Below are 24,390 nucleotides of genomic sequence, written 5' to 3' on the forward strand. Positions count from 1 at the left end.
GCGGCAGGCCGGCAGAGTACCCCGCCGCCTGCCCGCTCGGTTGGCCTAAGGTTCGCCGGAGCCGAGACCTGCGCGGGGACCCGCGCGCGCGCGCAGCAAACTGCTCTCGGGGGACTAGCGTAGCCGGCCCTCCCAGAGGCTTTGCCCCTCGGCTCCGGCTTCCTCCGCGGACGTGGCTGCGCGAGCCTCCAGGCTTGCTCTCCCCGCCCCGCGGTCCTGCCTCCAGCCCTTAGCCAGGGGAGGCGGGGGTTCCGCGGGAGGCCGAGCGAACAGCCGCGGAGCATCCTTTGCCCGTCGCGGCCGCGCCACCGCCCATGCTGCAGCCGATCCAGGGCGGCGACCCTGTGGCCGCAACCCGCCGCTCGGTGACCCTACGCACCGCCCGAGCGTTCCCAGCTGAGGCCCGGGACCGGGACCCGCGCCCCGCGATGGCTCGGCTGGCGCAGCGCGGCGCCGGGTGCCCGGCATCCGCCCGCTGATACGCTCCGGGCTGGGGACCGGCGGGGCCTGGGCGCTCCCCGCTTCGCCTCCCCGCCGCGCCCTTCCCGGGGGGCTCCACTGCTCCTGCCCGGGGCGGGGGTGCGAGGGGACAGGAAACCAAGACAAAGCCCACTTTGTGCGGGGAGTTGGCGGCGGGCGTGGAATGTGCGCGTCGGCGCGCGCCCCCTCCCCGCGCCCCTGCCAGCTGCGAGTCTCGGCTCCCAGACTCGTCGCGTCCGAGAAATCGCGTCCCATCGCCGCCCTGCGATCCGGGGGGTCGCGACCTCGGAGCCGACTCCCGGCCTGGAGTCGCCTCGGCCCCCCACCTCTGAGCACGCACAGGTGTGAGCGTGCGGTATTTTGTAGAGGAATTTGTTGCTCTTCAAAAAACTGGGACCTGGGGCGCCCGGTCGGCGTGGGCACTCGTGCCTCGACCCTTTCGTGGCCGCAGATCTGAGCTGCCTGGCCTCAGTTTCCCTCCGGCTTTTCTCCTCGGGCAGCCCAGACTGCTGTCCGGTATTGTTCTCGCTCTCAAAGGGGGTGGGGGGTGCTTTGGTGAAAGCTGCCAAGTTGAGATGTATTCTCTACATCCCGTTTTTCAAAAAGAACCAGGCTTCTAAGGCTCACCCTGGACAACCAAGCCCCTCTGCCCAGCACTTCACTTTGAGGCACTGATTTTTGCCCCCTCCGCATCAAGTAGTGTTTTATTGTACGGAGCCACGCCCTGGTTTCTTAAAGGTGCCCTGCGCTCTGTTTGGCCATGTGTTATCTCTGCAGCTGGTGTGTGGGAGGCCTCCTGTGAGCCACCTTTTTTTTTCTTTACCCCTGCCTGCTGCTACGTCCTCCCACCCACCAGTCAAGGATTTGGGGATGCCAGGGGGGAAGAAGGTTGTCGGGGGCGGCAGTACCGGCGCTGCCCCCACTGCCGCGGCTGTCCCCTCTGGGGTCCGGCGTTTGGAGACCAGCGAAGGAGCCTCTGCCCAGAGAGATGATGAGCCAGAAGAAGAAGGGGAAGAGGACCTACGAGATGGAGGCATCCCCTTCTTTGTTAACCGGGGTGGGCTGCCTGTGGACGAGCCCACCTGGGAAAGGATGTGGAAACACGTGGCCAAGATCCACCCCGATGGAGAGAAGGTGGCTCAGCGGATCCGCGGGGCCACGGACCTGCCCAAGGTGAGGGCTTTGTTTGGGGCTTGGCGGGGGGCAAAGGGTGGGGGGGAGCTAAGGTTTTAGTGACTTGGGGGCTTCCAGAGCAAAGTGCCACTTTTCCTGTTGGGGTAGGGAGTTACTGGTAAAGTGTTAAAAATATAGATAGGTTGAACCTGTCCAGAAGAACTTTTACTTAATTGCCATTGAGGCTGTTTTGTGAGGTCCACATGCCCTGTTTCTAGGAGTGTCCTCCTCCGTCTCTTAAAATGCCCATGTGTTGTGGGCAGAGCAGCAGATAAATTTAATAACACTAACGGGTGCCTTGACATCTTATTCGCTAAGCCAGAGAGCAGTGGGCAGAGAATGAATGACTGAGGACGGTCCAGGATTTCAGATATTGAGTAAATATTTTCATGTGTTTCGCTGAATTCTCCAAGAGCGTTGTGCATGAAGTGCAGTTTGAGGACCCATTTTTACAGACAAGGAAGCTGAAAACTCAAGTAGGAACTCAGGGCTCCATAGCCAGTAACTGACAGGGCTGAGTCTCTACCCCCACAGGTCTTCCGGTTCCAGGGCCTCTGCTCCGTAGGACATGAGGTTCCAGGGCAGTTAGAAGAGGGCCGTGGAGAGGGGCAAAGTTCAGGCATTTTTCTGTGCATGGCAAAAACGAAGTGCAGTCACTTTTCACGACGGCTGGCCTTCAGTTGTGTCACCATGAGGGCCAAGGCAGTCTCATTCATCTTTGTCTTCCCAAGGCCTCCTGTGTGCCTGGCACAGAACCGGCACTTGTAAGCATTTGCTGAATGAAAGAGTATTTGAAACATTCTGTGCCCTATAGTACTTGGTGGAAAAACACGCCTGATTTTTTTCCCCCCAAAGTTATGGTTCAAGACTAAGGAAATACTCTCTCAAATGCAGAGACCTGAAATTCCCTAAGAAAAGTCAGTTGGACAGAGGTCGGAGCCCATGCTTATGCGTACTTGCCCAGGTGAGAAGGAAGGGACCAGAGAGTGGCAGTTAAGGTGGATTAGACATGGAAACAGGTGGCCTGTTTTGTTCTCTTTTTACTAAGTTATTGGTAGAACCATCAGAGACTATCTTCTGGGACAAGCTGAATTCAGACAATCCCCAGGTTGAGAGTTGAGCTACTGCCTTATATTTTCAAGGGAAATTGAATATGATTTGATTTTGAATGGCTACATAATCACCTTCTGAGCTAATTCAGAATTAACTAATTCCCTGTGGTTGGCCATTGTTTCCAATAATTTTTTCTTAAAATGAACACTGTGGTGCCCATTCTACAACATAAATTTGGGGACTCACCTCTGATTATTGGAGAAGGAAATGGCAACCCACTCCAGTATTTTTGCCTAGAGAATCCCACGGACAGAAGAGCCTGGTGGGCTGCTGTCCATGGGGTCGCAAAGAGTCGGACATGACTGAAGCGACTTAGCAGCAGCAGCAGCTCTGATTATTTCCTTGAGATAAATTCCTGGAAAAGGAAGTATGGCATCAGAGGATAAGGACATCTGTTCCAATCACCCGCCTAGTTATAAACTCAAGCAGACCCCTGTTTGAGCCACAGTTTTCTCATCTGAGGTTGAGAGTGGTGTTGATTGTAGTGAAGTTAAATGAGACAAAATGTGTTAAAGCATTTTTTTAATATATTAAAAAAAAAAAAATTTGTTCCGGGTCTCAGTTGCACATGCAGGATCTTAGTGTGGCATACAAACTCTGAATTCCTGCATGTGAGATCTAGTTCCCTGACCAGGCATCAAACCCAGGCCCCTTGCACTTTGAGTGGAGAGTCTTAACCACTGAACCACCAGGGAATCCCTATGTTAAAGCATTTAAGAAACTGTAATGCCTCAGACTGGTACTGATTACTGGGTGTTCATTCCCTCTGTCCATACCCTTCATCAGGAGGGGCAGCTAGGTCTCACTCAGCATTTGTCCCAGTGAAGCCAGAGCCACATGCTTCTCCCACATGAGCAAGTCAGGGATTAGCAGATGGCTCTCTAGCCATCCTGCTGATGTCTAAATCAGGCTCTGGGAGAGTGTGAATGGTCCTCTGTAGAACTGTCACCACTTCAAGGGACTAAAAACAAAATTGACGAGCTTATTAGCCACTGGTCTTGTAATGTCATCTTGTCATCTTCAACCTTCACACATAGAAAAGAAACTGATGAGACAATAACACTATTGTCTGTGGGGGGTGTCATGACTGACAGGAGTGTGGAAGGGATTTTGTGAGAGGATTGAGAGAATTGAAACTCTCCCTCCTCAGTCAGTTCAGTTCAGTCACTCAGTCATGTATGACTCTTTGTGACCCCACGGACTGCAGCACACCAGGCCTCCCTGTCCATCACCAACTCCCAGAGCCTTCTCAAACTCATGTCCATTGAGCCAGTGATGCCATCTAACCATCTCATCCTCTGTCATCCCCTTCTCCCGCCTTCAGTCTTTCCCAGCATCAGAGTCTTTTCCAATGAGTCCATTCTTTGAATCAGGTGGCCAAAGTATTGGAGTTTCAGCTTCAGCATCAGTCCTTCCAATGAATATTCAGGACTGATCTCCTTCGGAATGGACTGGTTGGATCTCCTTGCAGTCTAAGGGACTCTCAAGAGTCTTCTCCAACACCACAGTTCAGAAACATCAATTCTTTGGTGCTCAGCTTTCTTTATAGTCCAGCTCTCACATCCATACATGACCACTGGAAAAACCATACCTTTGACTAGATGGACCTTTGTTGGCAAAGTAATGTCTCTGCTTTTTAATATGTTCCATCATAGCTTTTTTCCAAGGAGCAAGCGTCTTTTAATTTCATGGCTGCAGTCACCATCTGCAGTGATTTTGGAGCCCTGAAAAATAAAGTCAGCCACTGATTCCACTGTTTCCCCATCTATTTACCATGAAGTGATAGGACCAGATGCCATGATCTTAGTTTTCTGAATGTTGAGCTTTAAGCCAACTTTTTCACTCTCCTCTTTCACTTTCATCAAGAGGCTCTTTAGTTCTTCTTCGCTTTTCTGCCAGAAGGGTGGTGTCATCTGGAGAAGCTGTATATAGTCAGCAAAAACAAGACTGGGAGCTGACTGTGGCTCAGATCATGAACCCCTTGTTGCTAAATTCAGGCTTAAATTGAAGAAAGTAGGGGAAACCACTAGATCATTCAGGTATGACCTAAATCAAATCCCCCTCCTCAAACCACAGGAAAAGTGTGGGGGGGCAGTTTCCTCTATCTTGGCCCAGAGCAGGAGTCTTGGCCCCAGAGTCTGGGCAGAGTGGAGATGTCCAGGAGGCATCAGGGTCTGATCCCAGAGTGCCAGCAGCATGGACCCAGCACTGGGTTGCCCCACCCCCCACCCCAAGGGGCCCTGCCCTGAAGCTAACACAGAGGCAGCAGAGGTTACACCGTAGTGGGACCAGGAGTTTGTGCTAAGCCACTTCAGTCGTATCCAACTCTTTGTGACCCTCTAGACTGTGGCCCACCAGGCTCCTCTGTCCATGGAGATTCTCCAGGCAAGAATACTGGGTGGGTTGCCAGGCCCTCCTCCAGGCAGGTTCTTTGCCACTAGCACCACTTGGGTAGTCCGCCAAGAGTTGGGGGGATAGAATAATGTTTTAAAAAGACCAGGTGAGCCAGAATTCAAAATGGGGAGATTTCACATCAGAATCCAGATTTTTTCAGGAAATGAGAAGATCTGAGAGCAGAGAATCTGTGACCCCACATGGCGCAGGCAGCTGGGGCTGAGGGCTGGTTCCCCTCCCCCAGGTGGCCGCAGACCCCCACCTGCTCTCTCAGCCCGCCTTCCCTGTTTATGTCACCAGTGCGGCCCCTGCAGGTGGTTGAGTCTGAGGTCCCTGCAGTGTAGTGTAATAAAACATTGGATCCACCGTGTTGAAATCCTGGGTCTCCAGAAAGGAACGCAACCTCCTCGTGCCTCAGTTTCCTCAGCTATAAAATGGGCATAAGCGCAATACCCACTTCTGAGGGGTCACTGGAAGGAATTGATGAAATAAAGCCTGTGAAGTGGGTGAGCTGTCATACGTACTCAGCAAATAGAGTCTGGAGAGACCACCCCACAGGCACTTTGAGGAGATGTCCTCTAAAAGGGTGACACCAGTATGTTAACGGGCGACAGTTCCTAAAAGGATCGCAGATCCAGGAGCCATTTGTGTTCCTTTGTAAGACTGTCTCCTTGATGTTTCAAGCTGCCTCTAGCTTTTTTATTTTAATTATTATTTATTTATTTTTGGCCGTGCTGGGTCTTCGTTGAGGCACATGGCTTTTCCCTAGTTGCGGCCCGTGGGGGCTGCTCCCTGTTGCGGTGCATGGCTTCTCGTTGCAGTGCTTCTCTTGTTTCAGAACATGGGCTCTAAAGTGCTCAGGGGCTTCAGTAATTGCAGCACGTGGGCTTAGTTGTCCCACGGCACGTGGGATCTTAGTTCCCGGAGCAGGGATCAAACCCACATCCCCTGCATCGGTAGGTGGATTCTTAACCACTGGACCACCAGGGAAGTCCCCTGCCACCACCTTTTTAAAAGCCCAGTGGTCAGGCATCCAGACCCAGCTGCCCAGGTTCTTCTGACTGCGGCTCTAGACATTGAGCTCCTGCAGAAGGTGAATTTGGACATCTCCCCTCAAAAAGGCAGCACTGCCAGCGTCCTCATGGGCTGACCAGTGTCTGACATGCCCAGGAATAACAGCGACAGTGGGCAGGAGCCAAGTCCCTGCCGTGTGCCCGTCCCTGTCCCAAGACCTGGCTATGCAGTGTCTCATCTAGGCTCTGAGGTTGGTTTTATTTTGGCACCCACTTTACAGGTGAGGTGTCCGCGGCATGGAGACGGTAAGGATCTTGCTTCCAGACGGTAAACTGCAGGGCTGGGATTTAGACAGCGATGGGCTGGTTCTAGGCCCAGGTCTGTCAGCCTCTAGGATTTCTTGCTTCTTGTCCACACACTCAGCTGCAGGCTGCCTGACCTCCCCCAAGACTCCTTTCTGTTCTAGACTGAGATGGACTCCACCAGGGGGAACGCCTTAATAGAACTCAGGATTTCAGGGGGTTCCTGGAGCCAAGGTAACCCTTGGCCTTGGTAGTAGAGGAGGAGTCATTCCTGGATGGATCTGGGCCAATATCACTTTCCTCCACTGTACCCCACTTAACCCCACTGCTCTGCAGCAAGGGAGCATTTCTGGAGTTCCTGGTTTGGGGTGCGGGTTGAGGGATTGCCAGCCCTCCAGTAGGTCTGATTATTTGGATATACAGACTCTCACCTGTTTGTTTTGTTTTTGTGAACATTCAGAAGAAAGATGCTGGCCTGTTGGTTGACATGAGTTAACATGTCACAGCCGTCAGCTCCCTCCAGCTATGCCACAGTGGTGGTGTCCTTTAAGGCTCTACTCATGAATCCAGGGTCTTTCTATACTTTTTTTCTGGAGCCCTTTAGTTCTTACAGAGCCTCTAGTTCCTGGGTCCTGTGTCTAGATGGCAGGTGATACCCTCATGGTACCACCCGGCCCTGGACCAGGGTTGGCTTGTGCAAGCTTGCTCAAAGGATTCTTGGACTACAGAGCCCTCCTTGTTTGAAATGTCTCGGGGGAGGGTGTACTTACAGTCTCTACCCCAAGCTCCTAGAAGTCACTAGATGCCCTCATGGGAAGTGGAGATGACTTGCCTGGGACCTTCCACCTGAAAAAGCCAGGTGCTGTGCTGTTTATAGTAAATGGTTCCGTCATTCCTCTGATAGCTCTCCCACCCTGTATCCTTGACCCAAGGAGTCCAGCCAGGCCCTCAGAGAGTTCTGGAGCCTGTCTTGTACATGGTGGCCGGGCAGGAAGACAGAGCACTCCCCATCTGGGGCTGTTATCCCCCTGCTGATTTTAAGCAGTGGCCACAGTTTGGGCAGCAGTAGCATTACTTTGCCAGACCTTTGCCAACAAAGGTCTGTCTAGTCAAGGCTATGGTTTTTCCAGTGGTCATGTATGGATGTGAGAGTTGGGCTATAAAGAAAGCTGAGCGCTGAACAATTGATGCTTTTGAACTGTGGTGTTGGAGAAGATTCTTGAGAGTCCCTTGGACTGCAAGGAGATCCAACCAGTCCATCCTAAAGGAAATCAGTCCTGAATATTCATTGGAAGGACTGATGCAGAAGCTGAAACGTCAATACTTTGGCCACCTGATGCAAAGAACTGACTCATTTGAAAAGACCCTGATGCTAGGAAAGATTGAAGGCAGGAGGAGAAGGGGGCAGCAGGTATGAGATGGTTGGGTGGCATCACCGACTCAACAGACATGAGTTTGAGTAAACTCCGGGAGTTGGTGATGGGCAAGGAGGCCTGGCATTCTGCAGTCCATGGGGTAAGAAAGAGCTGGACACAACTGAGTGACTGAACTGAACTGAACTAGCGGGGTGTGAAAGGGGAAGTAGCTGCCTCCAGACTGAGGTGTCAGCGGCTGGGGACTGCCCAGACTGGAAGGAGGGGGCCGGCAGGGCTGGGGAAGAAGTTCACGCAGAGTCGTCTCCTGGGCAGGGCTTTCTCCCTTGCGCCTTGGCCCTTTGGGGCAAGTAGGTGCCTGTCAGAGGCTGTGGTGCCATCAGGAATCACTGGTGTTTCACTTCCTTCGTGTCAGATCCCCGGCCACCTTACTTGAGAGGCTGTGCCCGCACTGCCCCATAGGGAGCGCATCCCTCAGCCCAGCCCCGCCATGGGCTCCCGCTGGACCTGGCCCTTCCCTCCCTGTACAGATGGATGCGCTCAGCAGCCCCCACCTGCTGGGGAGTAGGCTGAGGCCTAAGGGTGGCAGGGTGGGGCCTCGTCATGTGAGGAGCCCTGAGGCCGCCTCAGAGCTGCCAGTGCTGGGAGCCAAGGGGGACCCCAGGGGGCTGGGCCATGGACCTGGAAAGCTGGTTCCTCTCTACCCAGGAAAGCCCGACCTGTAACCCCAAGGACCTGGTGGGTGCTTCCCTTGGCTTCTGAGCCACACTTGACTTGTTGCAGCAAACTGCCAGCCTTCAGGCTCCCCAGGCCGGAGCGGGTGGCCTGGGGACACACACCCAGATGTGGCTGCTTTTCTGACAACTGCAGGGTTGCCGAGGGACAACTCCAGGAGGCCACAGAGCCTAGCTTGACTGCCAGCACCTGGGCAGCCCAGGCTGAGGGTTCCCAGTCCTCACCCACCTCTCCCCACCACACCCCCGTGACAGCCCCTTCTCCCCATGTCTGGCCAAACTCTGGAGAGTCTAATCCGGTGAGGAGGACTGTCCAGATGCCCGGTTAGCCATGCTGCTGTAGGTGTGGCACTGGCAAGACAGGAGAGCCAGGGCTCCTGCTGCCTCCATGGAACCCTTCCAAAGAGGCTAGTCCCCGGCAAGTCTGTCCCAAACCACATTCTCCCCCTGCACGTCCTTCTTTCTCCCAGGGGAGCAGGAAGGCCTGGCCATTGTGCTCTGATACGAAAATGCAGTGGGGCGACACCACCTGCTGAGGGTGTGCTCACCAGGCACAGGGACACCTGGTCAACTGGACTTTGAACCAGAGTTGAACCCCAAACCCAAATGAACTTAACTTCAAGATCAACATTCCTGGGGACGCCTTGAAGTTCATGAAATGTAAAATTCTAAGCAGTCAGCCTGTGTTTTTTTCTAAAATTATGAAAGAAGCATAAAATTGGAATATCAACATAAACTCCAGATCAGAAATGCCGTCAAGGGCTAGGAGGGTGAGGAGTGGCCAATGGGAGGGTGGGGGTTGGGGGGAAGAGAAGCTCAGCGAAGGAGGGAGCGGGGAGCTCCTCCTTGGGACATGGCTTCTCTGGGGGCTAATCTGGGTGTCCAGCGGGCTGGAAGCTCCAGGGTAAGCCTCCCTCCGTGACCAGAGCTTTCTCTCTCCGTGCCCAGATCCCCATACCGAGTGTGCCTACGTTCCAGCCCTCCACGCCCGTCCCTGAGCGCCTGGAAGCAGTGCAGCGCTACATCAGGGAGCTGCAGTATCCTCCGTGGTCAGAGTCACGGCCGCCATCCGGCTGGTCCAGAGCCAGCTGGGGCTTGTTTCCAGACAGGGCCGGAGGGCACTGGGCCAAGCAGCTGCACCCCACGACTCCAGGGGGTGCCACTCACACGGCATCTCTGAACCCCCGGAGTCGTGCGCACAGCTCATGTCCTCCCGGGTATCGGAGCGGGTTTGTCTGATGAATGCCACACCTGCTCTGGCCTCCCTGCTTCCTGCGTCCTCCTCCGTGTGATGGGGTCAGGGTGTCCTGAGTGACCTGCTCGTGGAAGCCTAGTCCAGGTCCACTGGCCCAGACCTCCTCTGCTGACCCTCTGGTGCCAGCAGAGAGAGAAGGGGGAAGCTCCCTTGGGGCTGTTTAAAAACTGGTCTAAAAGAAGTATGTGTTGGGGGAAAGGGTGTGTGTTGGGGGGAGGTAGCAGGTAGATGTTGGAGAAGGCAATGGCAACCCACTCCAGTGTTCTTGACTGGAGAATCCCAGGGACGGGGAGCCTGGTGGGCTGCCGTCTATGGGGTCACACACAGTTGGACGTGACTGAAGCGACTTAGCAGCAGCAGGTAGATGGAGGAGAAAAAGGACTTTTATGCTCCAGGAGACAGCTTCCACATCTTGGACGTATCCCCTAGTTCTGCGCCTTTTTCCTCCCTGGCAGAAGGCCAGCTGCCCAGCAGGGGAAGAGCCTTGGGACGCCCCCAAGCCTGGGATTCCCCGGTGTCTCTGAGCTGGGCCTCTCCAGCCCTGGGCCCTGCCTGGAGCTCTTCCACCTGGCTCCCTCTGACCCTCCTAGCTGCTGATTCTGTCCAAGATGGCAGGACCCCTAAGGACCAGGCATGGGTCCTAAGCAGAAGAATAGTCAGACTGGTTACTGAAAACTGGGTCCAGCCCAATTTGGGGGGAGAGAGCAAGGGGCAGAGATGGGGACTGGTGGCCTGGAGAGGGGCCGGTTGGCTTGGGAGCAGCACCCAGCAACAGAGCCGCACAGGAATCCCACCCCAGCCTTCTCCTGTCCGTGTGTGCTGTTTCTCGCCAATTGGAACATAAAGTACTGCTGAGAGCTGTCCAGGGCTCAGGCTTGTCTCCCGGCCCTGGCCAACCTGGCTGCCTTCTGCCTGGCTTCCTTCCTGGAGAGGAAAGCTGGGAACAGAGGATGAGTGAGGACAGAGAGGGGCCCTGTGGGGGAAGGAGCCAGCAGCGTGCTGTGCCCTCCTGTCCCTTCAGACGATCACACCCTGAGCATCCTCTGTGGGGTCTTTACCCGGCCTGCACCCCCGAGGAGTGCTGGACCCCCGGGGTCCGGATGGGGGCAGAGGGACACGCCTCTTCCAGATCAAGCCAGAGAGCCCTTAACCAGCACCCGCAGGTACAATCACACAGGGACACAGTTCTTTGAAATTAAGAAGAGCAGACCTCTGACAGGGTAAGTGTGGGGAGCACAGGTCCCTCTGCACCAGGTCACAGACCCTGGTCTGGTTGGGGCCCCTCTGTCACCTGTGGGTGGAAGCTTATCAGGCAGGCAGAGAGTCTTCCCAGGAGAGCCCACCAGCAAAGCAGGTACCACCGTGGGACTCCCCTTAGGACGTCCTAAAGAGGGGATTCTAGCCAAGATGGGCAGCCAGGGCTCCCTTGAGGAAAAGGAACCCCAATATCCATGCTGAGCCAGGAGGGAGAACCCCAGTATCCATTCTGAGCCAAGAGGGTGATGGCAGACCACCTGCTTGCCTTGGTGATGACAGAGGATGGTCCCAAGTGGATGTCTGTGTGTGACCCTTATCTTCCTTTTAGGAGAGGTCGGCCTCACAGGAGAGGGTCTTCCCCCTTCTCTCTGTTCCCTGGCATCACCCCCAGTTACCTTCTGGACTTGATTCTGGGCATTTGGTACAAGGCCCAGTGATTGAGCTGCAGGGACCCTACTGGGGAGAACACTGCATGTCTCACTTCCCATTCTGCCCCCCAGGTGTAGACCCCTGGCTGGATTCACCCCCATGGAAACCCTTAGGGCAGAGTGGAGTGGAGAGTGAATACCACAGGTGGGCCTGGGGGCTCAGCCCAAAGCTGTCTACAGGTTTAAAACCCTGTGCTTTTATGATGAATATGAATTTTACATCTTGCCCCACATATAATCAATCCATGATCACTTCCTTATGAAAAATGCTTTAGATGGTTTATTAGCTAAATTACTTAATTACCCCTTCTCTAAGCCCTCGGGGGGAGAGCAGCCTTCCTCACCCCAAAGCTTTGCTCTTGTTGTCCTGTGCCTGCTGAGTGTGCAGGCCCAGCTCCAGCCTCATGGGATGGAGGAGTCTGACACCCTGCCCTGCAAAGCCAGTGGCCAGGCTGTATTCCCAGGGCCAGGGGGCAGCATTTGGTGAGGAGGGAGGAACCAGGCTTCAGAGATAAGTCTGTTTTAAAGTGGCCTGAATTCCAAGTTCAAGAGCAGATGGGGGAGTCACTGGGCAGCTAATTCCCTGAGACCCCATGTCCAGGCTCCAGGGAGCTGGCCAGCCATGGAGGAGCAGTTACAACAATCAAAGGCTCTTCAGAGAAGTCACAGTTCCATCGGGTGTCCACTGTGCTCCAGAAGAAACAAGATCAGTGCCAAGGTCTCCGGCCTCTTTGGCATGCTATCCCATGCACTCCCCAAACACCATCTTTACAGGAGGCCCCCAGCCCAGTGGCTTTCAAAGACCTGCCTACCACTGCACGCCACCCCCAACCACCCTCCCCTCCAGAGGACTCTGCAGCAGGACTCTGAGGGAGGAAGGAAATGGAAGGACAGAAGGGAAAGGGGAAGGGCCTCTTTCCTTATCTTCAGTGGTTGTCTCTTCTCCGACCCCTTAGGCTCAGGAAGGATGTGAGGGGGAGGTGCTGGGCTTGAGCTGCGGCAGCTTGGAAGGCAGGCGAGTCTTTGTCCATCTAGTCTACCTCCCAATGCTCCTTCACCAGAGGGGACTGGAGCCTCTGTCCTAATGACTCTGCCTTCCAACCCCCCAGGCTGATGGACCTGGCCAAGGAAATGACCAAAGAGGCTCTGCCAATCAAATGCCTGGAAGCGGTGATCCTGGGAATGTATCCTTCCTCTGAGAGGTCTGGGAGGGGGTGGCCAGCTACTCACACCTCCAGGGCCATCTTCCTCCTCTGGAAGGGCCCTCCCGGCTCCCTTTCCCAGAAGTCACGAACTTGGCCCCAAAGTGAAGGAGTTTGAGGGGGGCTCAGTCTCTTGCACCTCAGTTGCTAACTTCCAAGGCTTACTGGGCAGCTCTTTTTTTTTGAGCAGTGGACACAGTGACCCTGTTCTCCAAACCACAAATCACGGCTCATGGTCTCATAAGGCTGCTGTGCTATTTCCAAGAACCAAAGAGTCCGGGAGAAGCAGGTTGGATGCCCAACTGTTGGCATTTCCAAGACATGTGGATCTGTGGAGATGGTGGACATCCCCTGATCTTTAAATGTAAATCTGCATATTAAAAAAATAATAAAAAGGGTTTCTCAGTCTCTCCCCCACCCAAAGGGTAGAACTGGACCTATAGCTGGATCACCAGAGTAGTTAGGTAGGACAGACGAGGCCCCTAGAGGGGGCACCCAATATCCCCAGTTAAAGCAAAGTTAGGAGACTGGCGTGTGGCCATTTCTCTGTCGTAAGTGGTTCCTGCCTGAATCCTACCTTGTTTAATTACAGAAAATTTTAACCTCATATAAGCATAAATTAACATAGTGCAGCCCATGTGCCCATCACTCAGTTTTACCAATTCAAGGCCAGTCTTGACTCATCTCTTCCCACCCCACACTCTTCCCTGTACCTATCAAGGCTTGTAAATATTCCATCTACCACTCCTGGAGTAGGCACTGGGCTCTGTGCCCAGCAGGGTGAGGGGGCAGGTGCCTAATGGAACAGGGAGGAATCGTTTGCTCAGATGGGTCAGGGAGAAGACAACGCTCACAGGCCAGGAGCACAGCTTCTCTGTGGGGGATCAGAGGGGGTACTCCCCACTCCCATAGACATACCTGCCTCACCTGTACAAAGAGAGTGCAGGGGTGGCCCCAGTCCTCCTCCCTGAGGGCTAATCCCTCTGTGGCAGTCCTTTGCTGCCCAGAGAGACCCACCAGCATTGCCCTGTCCAAAGGGTTCTCTGCTGGGATGAGTGTGAGGCCAGCCCAAGGACTCCAAGCCGCTGCCAGCACCTCCTTCACCACCCCACATTTGCTTCTCCTTCAGGACCACACTCCAAAGTGGAGGTTCCCACCCCCTTGTAGGAGGGAGACCCTGCTCCCCTCCCCATGAGCACACAGAGAAGCTGGTCCAGATGGGATCACATGGTCCCAGAGGCCTTCCAGGGGTTATCTGCTGGCTTGTGGGCAGGAGGAAAATAGGAGTAGCCCCCCATCTGGACAGGACACCACCCTGCTGTCCCCATAGAACTGCCACGGCCCCCTCCTGAACACAAGGGACGCTCTGAACTAAGTCTGTTCCTGGTCTCATCCTCACTGCACTCAGAGTCTGCACCTGGCTCATCTGTGTTCCCAGTCATTTGCTTGCAAGGAGTCAGGCCTGGTGAGCATGGCAGTGACTGCATGCAGACTGCAGGCTCAGGCCAACCTGGACCTGAATCCTAGCTCTGCTATCCTCACTGTGGCCTCAAGCAAGTTCCTTAGCACCTCTGAGCCTCGGAGTCCTCCTCTGCAGAGGGGACAATGGCAATGCCATCCCACAAATTTGTTAATACAGTTAAACGACCAGGAGCACACTGGACACTGGACGCAGTGTCGACCTGGTCTGTACACCAAGCTTTTATCCTGTTCATCTCATTCTCCCCGTTTGTTCAAAAAAGAGTTTTGAGTGCCTGTCATGTGCCATGTCTGTGCTGGGCCCCAGAGATACAGCAAAAAATAAAAATAAATGACAGACAAGGTGGTCCCCATTCTCAAAAGTTTACGTTCTAGCCAGGGAGACAAAAAATAAGCAAGTAAACCAAGAAATAAGAAAAATAATCACAGATTGTGGTGATGTGCCATGGGGAATATTAGAGCAGACTTGCTTTAGGAAGGGAGGTCAGGGGTCCCAGCCAAGCCTGAGAAGGAGCCAGCAGGGCCCGAGGAGCAGCCAGAGAAAAGAGCTGGTGTAGACAGTCCTCCGTGGAGGTTGGAGTGGACAGCTGAGGGCCCCCCAGGCTGCCGGCAGCCTTGGTTTTATCAGAAGAGCAGCAGGCACAGTATCTATGCATGGAGGGGTAGGGGCGGTGAGAGAAAAGAACAGGGTTGTCTGTGCATCTGTGATGCACACGTGTGTATCAGCACGTGTGAGAGGGAGGGCAGGGGTGAAGAGGGCTGTGTGTGCGACAGAGGGGAGGAGGGAGGTGAGGGGGAGACAGACAGACAGGCTGGTGGACGGAGGGCCTGTCTCACCCTTCCTTCACCCCACCACTCTGGAAGGCCCGGCAGTTCGAGGTGCCCTACTCACTGTTACTTGGTGAGGGCTGCTTGACGTCATGGCAGCAGCCGGTAATCACTGAGCACCCTGACCCATAGAGATTGAGTTCACTGAGTGCCTACTGTATGCAGGGCCCAGGCCTGATGACAGGATGTGGATGAGCAACACCCACCGTCCGCGCTGGGGAGCTGGGGTCCGCACTGGAGAGCTGGCGTCCGCACTGGGAAGCTGGGCTCTGGGGCGGCTCACACAGCCTCTCCCGGGTGGGGTAGGTGGGATGGGGTCGCCCCGCCCCGCTCCTGCTTCTAGCCGTTTCCTTAGCTGCGGCGGCGCGGCCAGTTACCTCACCAACAGCATGCCCACCCTGGAACGCTTCCCCATCAGCTTCAAGACCTACTTCTCAGGGAACTACTTCCGCCACATCGTGCTGGGGGTGAACTTCGGGGGTCGCTACGGGGCGCTGGGCATGAGCCGGCGCGAGGACCTGATGTACAAGCCGCCGGCCTTTCGCACGCTCAGCGAGCTCGTGCTGGACTACGAGGCCGCCTACGGCCGCTGCTGGCACGTGCTGAAGAAGGTGAAGCTGGGCCAGTGCGTGTCCCACGACCCGCACAGCGTGGAGCAGATCGAGTGGAAGCACTCGGTCCTGGACGTGGAGAGGCTGGGCCGCGAGGACTTCCGCAAGGAGCTGGAGCGGCATGCCCGCGACATGCGGCTCAAGGTGCGTGCGCACCGCCCTGCCCGGGGCACCCAGGGCCTGGGCAGGGGTGGAGGTGGAAGGGCAGGGGTGGGGGGTGGTGGTGGTGGAAGGGCAAGGGTGAGGGCAGAAGGGCGGGGGCGGAAGGGCAGGCGTGGGGATGGAAGGGGTAGGGGGTCAATGGAAATGTAGGGCTGAGGGTAGAAGGGCAGGGGTGGGGAGGAAGGGCAGAGGTGGAGATGCCGCTTCCTAGAGGCTCACTCTTCCAGGGAAGTCCCTCCTTCCTCCCCCATCTTCCCAACCCACCATCCCCACCCCCATCTTCTTGGGAGGAGGTGGAGCCAGGAGTTGGGGAGGTGAGGGTAGGAAGTTTCTGGGCTTCGCTCAAAGGTCATTGCTGATGAGACAGCCACCTCAGGTGGGCAGCCCTGGGGAGGCTCTTGTTGGGCTGCAGGGGAGCTGGGCTTGGGCCTGGGCAGGGGTGCTGCCATCCAGGTGGAAGGGCTGCGAGTCAAGGCTGGTGGGGAGTCATGGCCTGTCTGGAGGGAGTGGTATAGTGTGGGCTGGGCAGTAGCTTCCATCACCCCTGTCATCCCGACTCTTGACCCCCAGCCCCAGGGGGAAAGTCAGAAAAGAGAAGCGGGTCAGACTCTGGGGAGACAAGGAGGGACGGCTCCTTCTCCCTCTTGCCCAGCCGCAGTGAGCAGGGGTCATGAGGGGGAGCTGCTGGACCCAAAATAGTGGGCTGAGCTGCTGAGATGTTTGTCCCCCTGTACTTGGGAGTGCCTTCCGTGGGGCCTCCTGGCCCCTCCCCTTTGCCCGGTCTCTGCAGCTCTGCGCTCTGCCTCTCCGGGCAGCCTGGGGCCATAGCCGTGACAATGGCAGTTTCACGCCCATTGCTGCTCCCCAAGACCGCAGGAGGGCCGCAGCAGGCAGGGGGGGACACTGAGGTGCAGGGAGCCCAGAGACTTGCTTGCAGCCTGTGGGCGGCAGATGGGCCTGGGGCTCAGTCTCCGGATGGGGAACCCCGGCACGTCGCAGGTGCTTTCAGGAGTCCCGGCCGCCCTGCCCCGCCAGTCCCCAGACCAAGACCTTGGGGTGACAGCTTCGGTGCCTTCCTTCCCCAGGGCAGCTGCAGGTGACCCTGCTGCTTTCAGGGGTGCCCTCCTCCCCTCCTGAGCTGGTCCTCCCCCCTGTCCCTCCCTGTTGAAGTCTGGGTGCTCAGCTGCCCAAGTGTCACCACACCTTCAGGGGAGCAGGTTGGATCTAGAGCTGGAGCCAGCATTACCTAACTTCGAGTGCTGTGTTTCCCAATCTGTTTGGTGCTTAAGACTTCCCATGTTATTTGCACCCCTCTCCAGCACCTGTCCTGTATACCCCACATTTTGAAAATTCAGCTCAAAGGGACTGTGTCGCCTAAGTTCACTTGCTCCCCCCACCTCCTTTATTCCCCTTCATCAGAGGTATAGCCACTAGTCTGAGCTTCTGATTAACTGGAGATAACCAGTGTCACCTGTGGGTCTTGTAGGCTCCCAGCCCCAAGCTCAGACACGGGCTGCTTCTCCGGCTGGCCCCTCTGCCCGGCCTGAGTAAATGCCCCTTTTCTCGGGGGCCACCATGAACCCTCCCCAGTCACTGCTGTCCACGTCCATGCTGTTTCAGGGGCTCATGGAGTTTGGGCTGCCCTGCTGTGGAACCCCCAAGGCCCTGGTCACTTTAGCGCCTGGGAAACAGGTTCAGGAAGACCCCGAGACAGGGCAGAGCAGGGCTTGAGGCTTCCTGGGCTCTGCCCAGAGCAGCTTTGGGGCTTGTGGCTCCGTCAGGACAGGACAGACTCTGGGGCGGTCCTGGAGCAGGTCTGTGTGTCTTCCTCCCCACCCAGATCGGCAAAGGGACCGGCCCTCCGTCTCCCACCAAGGACCGGAAGAAGGATGTGTCCTCCCCACAGCGGGGCCAGTCCAGCCCCCACCGCAGGAACAGCCGCAGCGAAAGGCGGTGAGCCCTGGGTTTCCCCTTTCCTGGAGGAGTTGGGGGTGGGGGGAAGGTGCAGAAAAAGGCTTCATCCTTTCCGCTCATCTTCCCCTCCCTCTGATCTCCCCTCAAGCTCTTCGCATTCCCACCCTTCTCTGTCGCCCCCACTGGAAGGGTGGGTTTGTTCATATGTTGAAACAGCTACAATGAAGTCCCGTTTCTCCAGGGAGAAGGACATCTCTGGCCCACTGGTTACCTGTGTGGGCACCCTGGTGCCCAGCAGGAGGCCCACGGGGGAAGGTCCGAGGCCACAACTGCAGAGCTGAGGAATAGGCTCTGGGGGAGGGATGGTAGAAGGGTGGGGCCCAGCCAGCAGTGAGCTCTTCCAGGAATATCGCTGGAAAAGGTTTTAACCTCAGATGGCCGCCAGTTGGTGGCTTTGAGCATAACCTTTGCCCCATGAGAGTCTGGGTTTTGCCTGTAACCGGCCGGCAGAAGCATTCGGATAAAGCACCCAGCGGCCTCGTCAGATTTGTCTCCTCTGTGTCAGTGTGGCTCTTGCTTTAAAGGTCATTCTGGAGACACCTCCAGGTTATATGGGGTTCCCTGGTGGCTCAGATGGTAAAGCGTCTGCCTGCAATGCAGGAGACCCAGGTTCGATCCCTGGGTCGGGAAGATCCCCTGGAGAAGGAGATGGCAACCCACTCCAGTATTCTTACCTGGAGAATCCCATGGACAGAGGAGCCTGGTGCGCTACAATCCATGGGGTCGCAAAGAGTTGGACACGACTGAGCGACTTTACTTTTTCACTTTTCTGGAGACACCTCTCTGGTGTCAGGGGCACCTCGCTGCCTCCCATAGCCAGCCTCCTTCACTTTGACCTGAGAGGCTGTCAGAGAGAACACAGGGTCCCTCACAGGGATTCACTGTTACTTTATCACTTAACCTGCAGCCAGAGTCGCTGACCTCAGTGAAGAGCAGTAGCTCCTGAGAGAGTGTGGGGCCCACACTCAGGCTTGCAAGGGGAGTTGGGGGTTTCCAGAAACGCACTTCCGCGGGGACCCTTCCTGCTGCATTTGGGACACCTTGGAGAATGGGGAGGTGGGAGTCGGGGGGCAGCCACCCTGGCTCCCTGCTCTCCCACCTCCCGGAGAGGCTGCTCACCCTTTCCCCTTCCTCTCTTCTCCCCTCCCTGCAGGCCTTCCGGTGAGAAGAAGCCTTCAGAGCCCAAAGCCATGCCAGACCTCAATGGGTATCAGATCCGGGTATAAGGCGGGTGGCAGCGCCCCCTGCCTCACCCACTTCCCAGGGGACCAGCATCCTCCAGCCAGACCAGCCTCGGTCCTGGGGAACGCGGGGCTGATGACGGGGCGAGTGTGTCCCAGCTCAGCTTCCCAAGCTGCTGTCCCTCCGCTGGGCTAGGCCCTCTACCTGTGGACCAAGAGGCAGTGAAGAGTTGAATTCTGAGGTTTTAACTTGATGACCTGAAATTTAAAGTATTGGGAAAAAAAAACTTAAAAACTAGTGGATCTGGCCAGGGGCCGGAAAGCCAGTGCTTAGAAGATTCTAAGTGTCGTGGGGCTGGGTGAGGAGGGGTTGCCGGCTCTGGCTGGTACCCCTGCCCGTGTGTCTGGGGTTTGGGTCCATCCTCCCCATGGGAAACCTCCCAGCTCCGCTCGGGCCGTGGCGTGACAGGGGAGCGATGTTTCTCCAGTCCTGTCTGCCCTGGCAGCATCATGACCCAGGGAAAGGAAAGCAGGGTAGGAAGCACCCCGAGAAAGGTCTGCATGGTCCATATCAGGAGCTTAGCACAGGCCCCGTGTGCCCCAAGAGCCAGAGTGTGTGACCCAGGAGGGCCCTTGGAGCCCCATGGACAATGCTACGTGGGTGGACACTGCCCAGTGGCAGCGCCTAGTGCTGGGATGCGCTGGACGAAAGCCCGGGAGAGAGCCGCTGGGGGAAAGAGTTCCCAGACCCCTCCTTGGCCCCCCTTGCTCAGCCCAGCTCTACTTGTTGCTGCAGCTGGGGCCTCCCTGCAGAGGGGCGGGGCTTGGCCGGTGGCCCAGAGAAGAAGCACTGGGCTCAGCGTGCCTGTGGGGATCTGAACAGACCTGGTGGGTCCACGAACCATGGCTGAGGATGGGGTGGGACCCTCAGGCCTGGGCCGGGAGGCCCCCAGGGACTGCTCCCGCTTCCTGTTACCTCAGCCCTTGCTAGGGAAATGAAGACCAGGCCACGGAGGCCTGTATCCCAGCCCCCGCTCCCTGTTTAGCAGCCTGGGTTAGGTGTGGAGGGCCCAGTGATGATCCGGCCTGGGGCATGAGGCAGCTCCTTAGGGAAGGGCCTGAGCTGCTGGAGTCTGCACCATCTGCCTGGAGGGCAAGGGAGAAGTTGTGGAGACAAGTTGGCGGAACTGGAGGAAGGTTCTGGAGGCTCAAGCAACAGCAGAGGTGGAAGGCAAAGGGTGCAGTGTGGCCACTGGGGAGAGGCAGAGCCCAAGAACTGGGGGGTGTAAGTGAGAAAAGAAGGTGAGGGAGAGTTTAGAACCACGGGGAGTAGTGAGTTCCCCTTTGCTGGAGATATTCAAGCAAAGATTAGATGGTTGCTTGTCATCTAGAAAGCTATAGACCGGATTTAGGTTACGGGAGGATAACTGGAAGAGATGACCATTAAGGTTTCTTAATACTGAGAGGCAACTGTCAATAAGGTTGCCTAGGAACTGAGGGCGTGACTGAGCTCTGAAAGAGGAAAAGCCCAGAGTTGTGAACTCAGATTCCCCCAGGGCCGAGCAGCTGATTGAAGGAGGGCTGCAGGGCTGGGTGGGGACTGTGGCCAACTAAAGAAGGCCAGCCTCAGCCGCTGGTGCTCAGCGGATCTAAAGGCAGGCCCTGCATACCAGATGGCCAGATGTTTTTTCATTGCAGAATTCTGAATTTTTATGTGAAATATACAGATTTTTAAATGGTGGCAATCAACTCAGAAAATTTAAAAGCCCAACCCGAAAAAGAATGACTGTCTGTAATCTTAAAGAGAGTAGCAAGAGCTTGGGCTGGGGAGATGGATGCACTGAGATGGCGTGGAGATGGAAGGGATGGAAGTTCTAGGTGTCCCAGAGCAGGCTGGACATCCGAGGGCAGCATCCTCGCCACAGCGGCTGCTCCCAGATGAGCAGCTGCCTCCTTCCCACCTGACTCTCCCTGCAGACCAGAGACACTCAGTCGTGTCCAACTCATTGCAACCCCATGGACTGTAGCCTGCCAGGCTCCTCCATGGGTGGGATTTTCCAGGCAAGAATATTGGAGTGGGAGGCCATTATCCTTCTCCAGATCTTCCCGACCCAGGGATCAAACCCAGGTCTCCCGCATTGTAGGCAGACGCTTTACCGTCTGAGCCACCAGGGAAGAGGGGTGGAGTGGAATAGAAACAGTGCTGTTCTCAGTCTGCTGGGGAGATGGATGAGGCCTGAGGAGCCAAGAAAGGGAGAGATGGAGACAGGATGCGTCTGCTGACGCGGGTGCCCACCAGGAGAGGCACCGGGCTGGCAGCTCTTCAGACCAGCAGATCTTGGCCCAGAGTCAGGCCAGGCAGAGAAGCCGGCTGCTCACTCCCTTGGGTTCCTCCTGGCTCAGTGGACCCTTGGCAAGGTGCCTAAGCAGCCTGCTGGGCTACATCACGGCCAGAGCAGTCTGGGGGCCACTGTGAACCCCAACTCAGCCTCCCATCCCATCCTAGTTTTCAGGAGGGGGGGCCCCACATTCACACCTTCACCTGGGATAGAGAAGGATCCATTTGGGAGGCATGAGGCTGAAAACAGGGCCTTTTGTGGGTGTGGAGGCAGGTGCCTTGTGATGTCCACCAGGCAGGTGAACCACAGAGCTTGAGGGTGAGACGTCAGAGGGGGTGCTGGGGTCAGGGATGTGGGGGAGAGCTGCTCCTGGCACGGGTACCCAATGGGGTGCTCTGGTCCCCTGTCTCCCTCCCGAGCCCCTTGGGGAGAAGGAAGCAGAATGCAGCCCCAGCCCCAGCTGCTGTCTGCCGGGGGAGGGAGCCGACGCCCCCACTGAGAAGCCCCTAGCACCTCCCCATTTCCTCGCTGAGACCTCGGGCCTGTGGACACCCACGGGATACAGCGGTGCTTTTTTAATTTATTTTTTAACACATTTCAAATATATGTAGCAAGCCCTCCTCCCCTCCTGGGCGTGTTTACACAGGCTCTGCTCCGCGCGGGGCCGGCCTGGCTGCAGAGTTTCTGGGGAGGCAGGGGGCAGGGACTTGGGGCCTTAGTCACCATCGTCAGCATCACCTCATCTCACTTCCCATGAGAGACCAGGCCCGGCTCCTCCAGACTCAGGGCTGCCTCCCAGCACTCGGTGTGGGCTCCTCTGTCCCTGGGGGTCGTGGCTTCTGGCTGGGGAGGGGTCAGGGGAGGTCAGAGAAAGCTGTGTGATGAAGGTGGGCTGGCTCAGCGGGATAGTGACTGCTCCCCAAGGCCGGGCTGCCTGTACCCTGTGTGGGCTGCCGGGTCAGAACACTGGGAACCTGGGTTTCTAGCCGTGTCCCACCCACTCACACCTGCGGGTCCTCTCCCTCCCGTGGCCTCAGCAGAGTCACCATCCCCTGGCCCCGCTCAGCAGCCACCCCATCCTTCCTGAGCGTGGCCAGGTACGGAGAGCTGCACCTCCCACCCCTAGGTGCCATGACGAAGCCTAGGGCCAGCCTAGCTGCAGGGAGAGCCCGAGTTTGGCCACATCTGGTTTCTGACCCTGGGTCATCTCACAGCATCCTCCCCTCCCCGCCACTTCCAACTTGGACTTGACTTCCTGGCCCAAGGACTGGGTCTCCTTCTGACCAGGAGTGTGCCCAGAGGCCTGTGTGCCTGGGTCCCTTGCCTGGGTGGTTTTCAGCTTAGCTTTGTTGGCTTCCCCCAGGCCCACCCTCTGGCCTCGAAGTACAAGGAAAGTGTGAGCTGGGGGCCTAGCCTATGGACTGTGTTCTGAGTGCCAGAGTCCCGCTGTGCTGAACTCCCCACCTCCCTCGTCCCACTGAGAAACCAGGGAAGGGCAGGGAGGTGTGCCCTAAAGAGGGGTGCGTGGGGTAGGAGGGGAGGTCTGGCCCAGACCAGGCAGGGCTGGCCAGGTGCTAGCTGCAAGTCTGTCGGTATTGACCCCACCCCCCTACACCCACCCCATCTTGGTGCTCCAGAGTCCCAAGTTTCCCGTTTTCTTCCAAGTCTGATGAGAGGAGAGATCGGGTGTGCTTGGCCTGGGGCTTGGTGATGGTGTCAGCTGGCTGCCGTGTTGTACTGGACTTGTTGTTCTCGTATCAGTATTGCCCCCTCCTTCCCCTTTTACACTTCGTCTCATTCCTGTTCTCACTTTTTCCTTGAAAAGAATAAAGTCTCCCCCCAGCTCAGCTGTGTGGGCTGTAAGCCTTGTCTTCTTCCCTCCAGGAGCTGGGGCTGCAGCCGCCCCACCCCCACTGTCAGCCACGGCAGCTCTGGGGGGGTGGGGTGGGGGGTGGGGGTAGAACCTGATCAGAGGTTGAGGGGAGCCCCAAACCAGTCATCAGGACACCTCGCAGCCCCGGCAGTCATGATAAACTTCTGGGGTCCCAGACTGTCACACCCCTCAGCCTGCTGAAGCCACTCGGCCCTTTTTACTCGTCTGGGAGATCTTTCCTGCTGACTGTAAAAGAAGCCCTTTCTCCTTCAAACAGCCAGTTCCGCCCCCCTGGAGGCCCCAGGCGCATTCCAGAGCCCAGCTTGTCCTCTCCTAGTCCCCAGCCATCCACCAGGAAGGAAGGAGGAGGAAGGCTGGGTGTTCTCCTGGGAGAGGAGGCTATTTCAGAAAACCATAGCAACGGGGATCTCAAGTCCCTTCTCACCACGGTCGCCAGTGCAGAACCTATGGAGGTTAAAGACACAGCTTGGAAAACACCCCTGGTTCTACCCGTTACCCCTTCTTCCTCTGCATGGTCCGTCCAGCCCTGGACCTCTTCCCAGGCTTTAAGGCAAGTCCAAACAATTGCAAGCTGACCTGCCCAGAGGCATCTTTTCCCCTGTAACCCTTGCTCCCTACTTCTCTGCTCTCCTTTCGTTCAGCTTGAAAGGAAACCCTAGGCTTAGGAGAAGGGAGCGTATTTCCTACTTCTTATCCCAGCCAATCCCCCAAAAGCCCTAGCGAGACGTGTGGTCTAGCACAGCGAGACTCCCTCACTTTCAGGAGCGTTGTGGTGAGGCGTGGCCACTGGGGAGAGGAGAGGTGGTCTGTTGGGGTCCATGAAGGGCTTGGACTGTACACCATTAAAAAGAGGCAGTTATTTACAGGATCATTTAAATCCAGCTTAAATGATACCAAAAAACGAGCCTTTCAATAAAGGTAACCAGAGTTTGTAAATAACTGGGCTTATACCCCCTTCACACAAAAGGCAGTGTGTGAAATGTACATATTCAAGTCCAGCTGGTAAAGGGCCTTGTAGGTGGGTTTCAGTGATGTGGGCTCATATACCGTGGGCCCCTGGACTGCTCTCATACATACAGGGGCTGAGTTAAGTGCTGGGCTGAGTTGGTCACAAGTCAGCCAGGCTCACCGTGGATACCGCACGGCCACTTTCTTGGAACGGACGCAGAGCTGAGTGCCGTCACAGGCTCCCGAGAG

General features: G+C 56.4%; 1 protein-coding gene and 1 non-coding gene across 3 annotated transcripts; both read left to right on the forward strand.

Moving 5' to 3' along the window:
* Window positions 1-31: 31 nt before the first annotated feature.
* On the forward strand, window positions 32-23,146 carry VASH1 (vasohibin 1). Of its 2 annotated transcripts, XM_061429559.1 has the most exons (7): window positions 34-1,653; window positions 9,532-9,620; window positions 11,002-11,058; window positions 12,633-12,707; window positions 15,406-15,787; window positions 17,646-17,758; window positions 18,933-23,146. In XM_061429559.1, the coding sequence occupies exons 1-7, from the start codon at window positions 1,351-1,353 to the stop codon at window positions 19,003-19,005; spliced, it is 1,092 nt and encodes a 363-aa protein (XP_061285543.1). In that variant the 5' UTR covers window positions 34-1,350; the 3' UTR covers window positions 19,006-23,146. The 2 variants fall into 2 exon arrangements, with proteins under 2 accessions (XP_061285544.1, XP_061285543.1); XM_061429560.1 differs by lacking the exons at window positions 11,002-11,058; window positions 12,633-12,707 and having other exon boundaries at window positions 32-1,653.
* On the forward strand, window positions 18,338-18,409 carry TRNAC-GCA (transfer RNA cysteine (anticodon GCA)). Its single transcript has one exon. It is a non-coding gene; the product is annotated as a tRNA-Cys (tRNA).
* Window positions 23,147-24,390: the final 1,244 nt, after the last annotated feature.

This window comes from Bos javanicus, chromosome 10 (assembly GCF_032452875.1).
Source record: "Bos javanicus breed banteng chromosome 10, ARS-OSU_banteng_1.0, whole genome shotgun sequence".
Classification (NCBI taxonomy): domain Eukaryota; kingdom Metazoa; phylum Chordata; class Mammalia; order Artiodactyla; family Bovidae; genus Bos; species Bos javanicus.

Bases quoted from the DNA above. Each gene is read 5' to 3' on its own strand.
- VASH1 (XM_061429559.1), top strand. From the start codon at position 1,351: ATGCCAGGGGGGAAGAAGGTTGTCGGGGGCGGCAGTACCGGCGCTGCC. The intron at 9,621-11,001 runs GTATCCTCCGTG...CAGCACCCGCAG, and splicing joins CGCTACATCAGGGAGCTGCA to GTACAATCACACAGGGACAC. The intron at 17,759-18,932 runs GTGAGCCCTGGG...CCCTCCCTGCAG, and splicing joins AACAGCCGCAGCGAAAGGCG to GCCTTCCGGTGAGAAGAAGC.